This window comes from Ascidiella aspersa, chromosome 3, assembly GCF_963924565.1.
Source record: "Ascidiella aspersa chromosome 3, kaAscAspe10.2, whole genome shotgun sequence".
In the NCBI taxonomy this organism is placed as follows: domain Eukaryota; kingdom Metazoa; phylum Chordata; class Ascidiacea; order Phlebobranchia; family Ascidiidae; genus Ascidiella; species Ascidiella aspersa.
This window is the reverse complement of record NC_139449.1, coordinates 20300867-20311374: the sequence shown is the minus strand read 5'-3', so window position 1 is coordinate 20311374 and position 10508 is coordinate 20300867. Positions and strand designations below refer to the sequence as shown.

Sequence of the window (10508 nt, the reverse complement as noted above, 5' to 3'; positions counted from 1 at the left end):
ATTCCTGTATTTATTTTTTAGAAATAAGATTTAGTTATTTAAATTTTGTAGCGTTTATTTATTTAAAAAAATGTCTTATGCATATTTGTTCAAGTACATCATCATCGGTGACACAGGTAACAGTTTGCAAATATAACTGTTATTATTACACTGTTTAACATATTTTAATGCCATGAAAACTTGAATGGTCTTTTACTGCTGCTAAATCCTAAAAAACCTTGGTTTTTATAAATAAGCTCCCATAGTGGCAGCTGTAATAACATTATTTCTAATATTTTTACTGCTGAAAATGATGTGTACTACAAATAGGGATGTTCAAAGTTCAATATTGAATCGTTGGATTCAAATCCGAATGAGATTTGTATCCAATTCTGCCGTTTATTTCGGGTAATTGGAACCGATATAATTTAATGTTCTACAGCAGGTGGTTGCACCTAACTGTACAATGTAATACCCGAGTTGCAAGTTTAGATAAAGACCTGTCGCTGCGGCAGCACAATAATAGTGCTTGCCTAAAATGTAGCCTTGTGGTGCAGTGTCAGCGTTTTTTAGGGTTACCAATTATTTAACGTCCTGGATAACCTTCACCTAATAATGAAGTGTCAATCAAGCGTTATCGACTAACGTTTAATGCCAGGTGGGGAGTTTGCCATTTCCTTAACTGCATTAAGTTGCAAAAGTAACATTCCCTCGTAAATCGTGATGGTGTTGGACAAATTTCGCTACAAGGTTACTTAAGGCCAACTTTAGGCCAATATTCAGCCAGGTTATGCATAGCGTAATGGTCAACTACTGGTCCAGGTTGAAAAGTAAGGCCTGTGCGGGGGATTTATCCCCCCGCATTTTAGCACTCAGCCACGGTCATAGCCGCGCATTTCGTGTAAAATCAACGATAAATGCGGCCAGCCGCGAAAATTCGTCACGCTAACGGTTTTCACTATAGTACTCCAGTTTCAGCCGTGCAAATTTTACAAATAAGGTGATTACAGCCACGCAAATTTGGAATAAAATGTTATTACAGCCGCGCATCTTCAAGCGGCAAAATCGTCTCCCCCGCGCAAAATCCAAAGTTTCCAGACTGGCTACTAGTCATGGCAATAGTATTGTTGTATTATTTTCACTACATCGTTTGACTACATAACAGATCAAATTAGTCAAAAAAAGTAGAACTGACACACACAATGTTTTAAAAAACAGGCCGAATTACTGAAGGGCTAAAAAGAGTTTATGTTTTATATTTTAAGTAGTGTTGCATTATATTGGCAAAAATATAAGTTTTGGCAGCATCCTGGACATGGATTACAGTTACACAACCACTTTAAATGAAAGTTGTTAAGAATGTTAAACATTTGGGATATTATTTTTTATTACAATATACCCATGTTGGCAAATTGTTTTGCGATTGATTGCTGTGACCAGGCTGGCAGAATCTTGCCAGCCTTCTGGTGACAAGCATTTTTGGCGTAAATTTTTTGTTTTTTTGGTCTTGCCCCAAAACTTAAATAATGTGTTTGTCAAAGGAATGTATCAACCTTGCCATGTTGAGGCGATAAACAAGATTATTAAGAAGTAAACAAAATCGAATAAAGTTGCGCCAAAAGGCGCAAAATTTTTTGTGCCACAAAGAAATCCATATGGGGTATACTGAAGTACAGCCTGGTGGACTGGGGGTGCACATGTCTGCTTTTCTTACTCTAACACTGTTACATAGATAAGCTGTATTGGGGCGAACTCGTGTGCACACATGCAGCTTAAAATCAGACTAAAAAGCGAGAAATTTTTTTTTGAATGGGAGAAATTTTTAATAAAAAATAACGGTGTGTTATAATCCAAGTTAATAGAAAAATTGTTTGTTGAAAATGTCACACAGTGAAGTGCAACATGCCATTGTATGCATAATATCTCTTGGCTGAATAGATATTCTTGAGAGACACAACCATAACTAAACGAGGCCGAAGCTGGTCAAGTTTTGTGATTATTTGTTGTTTTGCTATGATGTCATTAAATTAATTTGCATAGATGTTCTGGAAAGATAATAGTTTCTATCATTGGTAAAAGCATAAAATATTTAACTATACAATAATTACGATGAATGTATTTATTACAATACAAAAAAATGCTTAACCTTTTGGTAAAACTGTAATTTTACTTAAAAACATACTGCGTACCACCCAAAATGACTTCTAGTGGTACGCGTACCACAGGTTGAGAACCACTGCCTTAGATGGAACAGCATGGCCTAGTACATCCTCGTTATGCCCATGCGAATGTCATACCTGTTTATTTAAGAGGAATGGCGACTATCCTAATTGCTTTTTTAACTTAATGAAGAACTACTTGCCAAATCAAGTAAAACTGCAAATACACAACCGTTCTATTGAAATTTAGTAGTTTTTAAACTAATAAACAATCTATATGCTTAACACTGGCTTTTCCCTTCTAAACAACATGTTTCATACTTTTTTCAGAATGACAAAAAAAAAGTATTTTTTGCCAATTTTAGTGCAAAATGTTCCTACATATTCAGCATTTAAAAAAAATATTGGACCAATTTCTTCGGTTTTCTGTCTGATTCTTCGGCCGACATAGTCGCCAAGTCGTCAGCTTTCTGCCAAACTGGCTGTGACTGTGGGCCCTGTAAGGTATATTAAAATTAATCCCTCTCCCAAACAAAATCGGGTTTAAACAATTTAATAAAAATATACTAGGATGCGATATTCTGGATTCAGTATTCTACATTCCAAACCTAAAGTTCTAAAATCCCCTGGGATTCTACTTTGAACACCCCTAACTACAAGCCGTGAGCACGACTGAAGCATGGCTCTGGTCTAGTATCCTACCACAGTCTTTAAGTAACAAAACAAATTGTCAAAATTAAAATTAAACATATGATATTTTCAAAATTCAGCGGCTCAAAATTGCCTGGATGTTAAAATGTCATTGCCACTCCAAAAAAAAAAAGTTTGTTTTGTTGGCTAGTGTTGTCAATAGTTCACTCTATACTTAGTTTGTATGTGTGTTTTTTTGTGGTAGCAAAGTATATGCATCTCCGGTGTGCTTATAATATGGATCGTACACCTGTAAAGTTAATTTTGGCACCCCAAGATCTAGGAAAAAATGTGCATGAAATATAGACTGGGTTATTGGTATATTATTAAAATAATGTTCACTATTTCAGGAGTTGGGAAATCTTGCCTTTTGCTCCAGTTCACAGACAAGAGATTCCAGCCTGTACATGATCTTACAATAGGTATGTTGATGCATTTTTTACGCATTGTTAAATTGAAGTCCTAAAAGTCTATTGGCTTAGCAAATGCTGTTAAACTTTGAAATATTATACACAATTAATTTTCCATACAAGGAAAAATGATGAAGGTTGATTTAGTGTTGTGAATGTGAAAAATGGGCAGGATCTAAAAAGTTAGGCACCCCTGTTCTAAAAAATGAATGACTGCATAATACTACTTTCCAAGATTGTAAATTTACAAATTTCGTAGAAGGATATGCTTATGTAGTTTTATATTCTGTTAACTGAAATCAAGTTACCTCAAAAATGTAAGAAGTTGTAAAAGACTTACTACAATAAGGCGGATAGTTGGTAATTGATTGTGCTAAAGATTTGGCCCTTGTAGATATGAAGTTCAAAGTGAAAGGCAATTATTTCACTGCAAAATATTTCAAATTCAATGAATTTTTGTTGACAAAACTTTTATAAAAATTTCATAGGTGTTGAATTTGGGGCAAGGATGATTACTATTGACGGCAAACAAATAAAGCTTCAGATTTGGGATACTGTAAGTTGGTTTGTAAAATCTATTTAAATAGTTAATATAGTTGTGCAAATATTCTATATGTATCTATATAAACATAATTGGAGATATTCTATAATATTGGATCAGATGATGATACCCTATAACAGGGTTTCTTAACCAGTCGTGCAGGGATGCTAAATCATGCACCGAATATGTATTAGTTTAATTTCTTGCTTTGCTCAGTTAAATGGAAAACTAACTCACTTTTGTTATTCATCAAGGTCTAAAACTATTAATATAAATATGTATATTAAAAGTTTTAGACTTTGCTAAATGATTGTTATTCGAAACGCAGCGCTTCTCAAGCTATTATAAAATTTAAATTATTGTGACATTGTGTGTTCTGTTGGAGGCCAAGATTCTGTTGTGGAAACACATACATACTAAGTTTACATTTTGTTTTTGTGCTACTGTGTTTTTAGTTTTGAAAATTAAATTACATTGGTTTTGTTTTAAAATGAATTTTAGACGGGGTGCGAGAATTGGTTGGTTATTTGAAAGGTTAAGAACCACTGCCCTATAGGAAAACATATAAAAATCCAAAGCATTAGCTTTGCTACCTCACCAACATAAAAACCATCAATCAAAATGCCTACACTTTTGCACTCGTTATAAAAATATGATGCACATGTTCAAAGAGTAAAAAACGCTGAAATATGCTGGAAAAAGTCTGCGCTTATGTTTGAAATGCATCATATTGCGATATGTTTTGTCCAAAATGTTGGGTATCAGGATAAAATATCAAGTATCGGGCATCCCTTAACAGAATTTATATGTGTTTGCTTTCCTTCAGGCTGGGCAAGAATCATTCAGATCAATAACTCGCTCATATTACAGAGGTGCAGCTGGTGCTCTTCTTGTTTACGACATCACCAGGTTGGTTTGCGTTTGTTTAGCATGTTCAGGGACAGCTGTCAGTTGAAAATTGATTTTCTTTATTTCAATTTCTTATTTGTTGTATTTATTGCAGTTTTATTAAAATGGAAACCCAAAATGTAGTATTTATTTTCAAATGTAGAAATTTTACTATTAAAAAATACTATTTTTAACGGACAAATAATTTTTTTTCAGTAGAATATGAGTTTCTTGTTTGAGTAACATTTTTCAATTTTTTAAATATGATTACCATGTTTGTTAAACATGGACTTGTTTACAGTGGACCAATATTATTTTATTATTTTAGTGGGGGATAACGTAAATTATTGACCAAACAAGAATTTTTCAGGCAAGGCTAAAAACTAGTTCAACTATGCCAATTGGCAAAGTCTACAATCACACCATCTATGACTGTGATCTGTTACATTCAGCTTTCTTACTGGCTTAGGATAATGTCAAACATATCAACAATATGCACATTGCATATGTTGAATGTTAAATCTGCTTTAATTTGTTTAACAACTTTTAATATAATCCTACTTTAGGAGAGACACCTTTAATCACCTTACCACTTGGCTTGAGGATGCCAGACAACACTCTTCTTCAAATATGGTGATAATGCTCATTGGAAATAAAAGGTAGGATAAATGTTCTACCCAATCCTTAAAAATAAAATAAGGTTATCAATACACTTTTCTATATCTTTCACTTTTAATTTCTGTGACATGTGGTCTTTCTCATTTGGCTTTATCACCCAACTTAGCCAATGTTAGGAAATTAAAATATTTTAAAGTTTAGTTAACTGGACAAGATTTTTAAGACCATTTTGCTTTATTTTCAGCGACTTGGAAGCAAGAAGAGAAGTTAAAAAAGAAGAAGGAGAAGCATTTGCTAGAGAACATGGCCTTATTTTTATGGAGACATCTGCAAAAACTGCTGCAAATGTAGAAGAGGTAATGTTTAAACTTCGCTAAACATTATGTTTATTGTTTGAATTGGGATTCAAAAAGTTTTGCTAAATAGTATGTACACTGTTTAAAATTGGAATTCCAAAAAGAATTTTCTTTTTAAAACTGTTTCAAAAGTTTTAAGGGCTTATTGTGATATCTCATGAGCAGATTTGTAAATAAGTTTGTTGGAAAAAAATGGTAAATCACTAATAGAATTTACCCATCATGTAGCAAAATGTGACTGCAACTATGTTGTAATGTTGTGTTTCCTGTGTTGGGATATCAGTGTTTTCTGATTTGGAGCCACTTCCCTAAGTCTTGTCAAATCTGATTTTAATGAATAGTTTGAGTGCCTCTGCTACAGAACCTGTCCATGTACTGTTTATGTTACTGTACTTATTGCAGAAAAAACTCGTATCATTTTAAACGTAGTTAGTGTAATTGCTGCTGCTATTAATTTGCACTTTGTAGATTAAACAAGTAGTACTATGTTTTGGCTAAAAACTAGATTTTGTATGAGCAAAGTAGTAATACAAAATATTTTAATACACTCAATAGTTTTTTGTGCTTATATTAAACACCAAGGATGTACTTGTTGTATTTATTCAAATTCAGAAGTAATGTGTTTCTACATGTAAAACCATTTCAAGAAGCCTCCTGCAATTACTAAAGAGGCCACATTACCCAAAGGGCCAATTATTTTGTTCGTTAGAAAATCATGTCCCTGATTGTCTTCCACAATCCCATAATCCGAGTGTGACCCATTTTTGTTAATGTCAATTTCAGGCATTTATCAATACTGCAAAAGAAATCTATGAGAAGATACAAGAGGGTGTGTTTGACATAAACAATGAGGTAAGCCACCAACCATATGCTGTCATTAATTATTCATGACATTCTTGCTGATATTTCTGCTATCCCTATTTTCTTAATTTGTAAACATAGTTATGGTTTACAATTTACATGCTGTATCCTGTTCTCTTACATAAGCAATATGAAACAATATATCGTTCGACATACACTTAAGTATAATTCTTATGTTTAGAAGGTACTTTATAAATGTTTGTTTAAGTATAGCATTCATTTTTGTCCATAAGTTCTGAGTTATATTTAACAACTAAAGATCATATGTATGTACAATGTACATACATTGTACATATAATTAATTATATATGGATATATATATATAAGCAATTATGCAATTATGCATTCATGCATTCATGCATACAAGTGTGTCAGGTATGATGTTGATTGGAAAATATTATGTAATACTTTGTGATCACTTTTAACGTATGGCTATCACCTTGCTGGTAATTTAATCCTTGTTGAATGATCAGAACTGTGTTAAGTTTTGTTGTTTTAATTTAGTTTACTTATTGACCCTGTCTGTTTTGACATATGTTTATCATTGTGATAAATATTCAAAATTTCAACAAAACTAAATAGGTCTCTTACTGTAGATTTCTATTCCTCTAAAACAAATAGTTAAAAGCAGTAAATTTAACAATTTATGTCGCTTTTTATGTGTAAGTTTATGACGCATTTCTTCCTGTTCGACGTTTTAATGTTTTTATTTAAACTGGTTGACGAACGCTAAAATATTTTCTATGCCCATTGTTAAAAATATCAAAACCAAGGGTGTCAATTGCCCTGAGGGCCAAATGTAACCACGTTCACCAACCTTCAGGCCACAATGCACTACTGTATATCAGAGTGTCCAAGATTCCCAACCCTTTGGCCACAAAGTTATGTGCGTATCCTTCGTGGGTAGGCAAAAATACAGTAAAGAAAACACGCCAATGTTTTACCCTGATCTAAATGATACATTATTAGTCGTTGTTTTCACTTCGGCATAATTGGAATGACAATAAAAATACGAGTCCGTCGTTGCTAATAAAAAACGCGAAAATTATAGAACCAGGCATGGTTTTATTTGCTTTATGGGGACATCCGTATATTTAATCTTGTTTGGCGCTTGTTGTCTCACTCTGTAACGAAAATAATGTCCACCAACAGGCGAACGGCATTAAAATTGGACCTCAACATTCTCCCGCGTCTGGTGGAGCGGGTGGCAGCCGACCTCGACAACAAGCGGACAGTGGCGGATGTTGTTAACTTTCTGTTTCTGAATCCTGGCGTTCAACGAAATCCAAGCAGTGGGTGTTTTCCTATAATGGCCAAAGCCCACAATTTGCTGTTCAAACTGTGCCCCTTTCATCATCTTATTTTTCCCTCTTGTTCGTGAATATGCAGACCTTCATTAATCGGTTCGGAAACCACCTGAAGGACATTCACCGGCACCGCCTTTTTTTGGCTTGCCAGCTTTCAACTGGCATCGGAATTTCTTGCAGATTAGTGATACATTGATCGACTTTGACTTAACTTACTTTTTATTCGCACGTGCAATGCCCTTTCTTTTTATGCCCTGCACTCACTTCACTGACGGGGAACACCGGGTTGCTTTTTGTCAACGCTTTCGTCAACGTTGGTAGCTAACCACTAAAATGTATGGCGAAACTTTTTATAAGCAAGTAGTGCAAACTGTACATAAACGATATACGTGGTAGATTTTATTGTGTTGTACCTTGTACGTATTACAACTAGATGTTCGATGTTACCGAAATGTAAGGTGAATTCACAAGCACCTGCTTACACCTGTTGAAGCCCTGTTGCATTTTTCCTAAAATGCTGTGCCGAAGACTTTATATTCGCCTAAAAAAAATGGACCACAGGTCGATCATTTTTAAATTCCGCTTTGTAGTTGGTTGGCCACTGGTTGAGTGTATAAATAGATCACTTCTTGTGCGTTAAATCGTTTTTAACAGTCGATATTTCTTCCTAAATTGAAGAAAAGCATGTGCAGTTGCCAACGCCGATTTGTTACAAAATTTCATCGACATTTTCTTGATGTAATCTATATTAATGTTGCTACAACTATCGACTGACAAGCACATGATGTACCTCGCGACTCTAGTAACGTGTAAATTATATGAAGAATGAGAAACCAAGCTGTGCCATTCAAACTTTTTTTCGCGTCATGCAGATGTATGCCATTTTTATCCCACTAAATTTAAGTTTATGATAATCCAGACTATTCTAGTATTTAAAGCGTCCCTCTAAAGGTGCTCGTGGTATCAGTTTATGTCGCAGTGTAAACGTGAAATAAACCTTGTCTCCCAATCGACGTGTCTGATAAACATGCCTTAACGAAGTTATATTGAGAGTTTAGTTCTGATGAAATAAGGCCGTTTATGTAAGACAGGTTAGCAACCTCTGTGATTCCAATCCACTAAATGATTTGTTGTCGTAAAATTTTTTGTAGTTTAAACTATAGCTGAATTAAAGCGATTTGTGTTCCATGATATTTTTTGGTTGTTTAAATGAAAATTTTGTTTTCGCTTGTCTTTACAATATAAAATAGTGTTCAAGGTTTTTTCCATTCTATGGATTTCCGTCAGTTATTTTCCAATGTACATCATGGCGAAGACTACTGTCTGTGAGAATTTGTCACTAAAAAAGTCTCTTCTTTGCATGTTTTTTATTTTAGAATTTGGTTAAGGCGACGAGGCCATGGCACACCAAAACTATTTTTTAAAAGCATATACAAATAATAGTTTTTAAATATAGGGTAAACGAAGGGTTGACCCATAAGCTCAATTAAGTTAGTCGGGTCTTCTCATAGAGCAGTGGTCTACAACTTTTTTAATAAGCGACCACAATTTAAATAAAATTAAATAAGAATTTACATTGCGACCCAATTTTTTTCAGATAGGAATAAACTATATATATATAATAATGCTGGAACTAATTAAATAACACGAGCGAATACGTGTAAATTATACATATTTTCAAAGAACTGTGGCTATACATGCGCACCAAAATGATTTTTTTAGTTAGTTTTATTTAAATTATGAATTTACATTACGCACACGAACTAAAGCAAAAAATTCAATTTGTTTCCACACTAAATGCGATGGCGCCTGCATAATGTCCATTGTCCACCAGTTTTTAAAAACGCGGCTCCACTACCACTTTGCATAAGCAAACACGGTCATGCTCTACTTTCTAGCGATTTACGAAGTTTTTTTAATATGCTTAATGCGCTAATTTTCGTTAAACAAAGCCATGTGGTTAAAATAAGTAGGCCTAAGAGTAGTTAATTCACAAAATTGGACAGAGCCGGGTAAGTTAGTTGCATAAAGTCCAAAAGTAAATATTTATTTGCTGAAATCTTTACAAAGCAGCTCTTAAGAGCTAAAAACACCTATTTTATGTAGAAGAAACAAAAGCTTATTTTTCTTATGTACTTAATCACATTTATTGGTGTGACGTAATTGCAAAGCAAACAAAATACATAAATCATGCTAAAACAGTAGATATATGATAAGTTATGGCGACCCCAGAAAAAATGTAGGCGACCCCACTTGGGGTCCCACTGCCATAGAGTACTTTGTAACCCTTAGTACTTTGGTTTCAGAATGCTGATAAAGTCCAGAATTGTGTTTTGATTTACAACAAATGCAAAACACTTGTACATTCCGATAAAGGCATCTTCAACTTTCATTGATAAATTGTGTGCTAGTAAGATATTTATAACGGTCGTTCCGTTTGAACGAGCACGCAACCATAGGCGAAATGATGCTTAAAACCTCTACATGCGCTGTCTAGTACCTTCTTTAGGATGACGGCAAACTACTTTTAATACAGGGTGAGAATTCAAATAATATGGTTAATTCTAATTAAATAGAGTCAAAATAGCTATTTTTATATTTTAATACTTAATACAGTCGATTATGCTAAAACATTTATATTTTATACACATGTGTGCATTCCACTGTGATGTAGCGACTGTAGTGAGTCTTACTCATAA

General features: G+C 33.9%; 1 protein-coding gene across 1 annotated transcript; it reads left to right on the top strand.

The window, feature by feature from the left end:
* On the top strand, positions 1-8931 carry LOC146160699 (ras-related protein Rab-2). The gene is made up of 8 exons (XM_083385553.1): positions 1-116; positions 3179-3250; positions 3727-3794; positions 4606-4688; positions 5234-5326; positions 5530-5641; positions 6425-6493; positions 7655-8931. The coding sequence occupies exons 1-8, from the start codon at positions 71-73 to the stop codon at positions 7751-7753; spliced, it is 642 nt and encodes a 213-aa protein (XP_083241679.1). The 5' UTR covers positions 1-70; the 3' UTR covers positions 7754-8931.
* The last annotated feature ends 1577 nt before the right edge of the window (positions 8932-10508 follow it).

Coding starts and splice junctions, on each gene's coding strand:
- LOC146160699 (XM_083385553.1), top strand. CDS start 71: ATGTCTTATGCATATTTGTTCAAGTACATCATCATCGGTGACACAG. Junction 117..3,178: donor CATCATCATCGGTGACACAG/GTAACAGTTTGC, acceptor TCACTATTTCAG/GAGTTGGGAAATCTTGCCTT. Junction 6,494..7,654: donor TGTTTGACATAAACAATGAG/GTAAGCCACCAA, acceptor GTCCACCAACAG/GCGAACGGCATTAAAATTGG.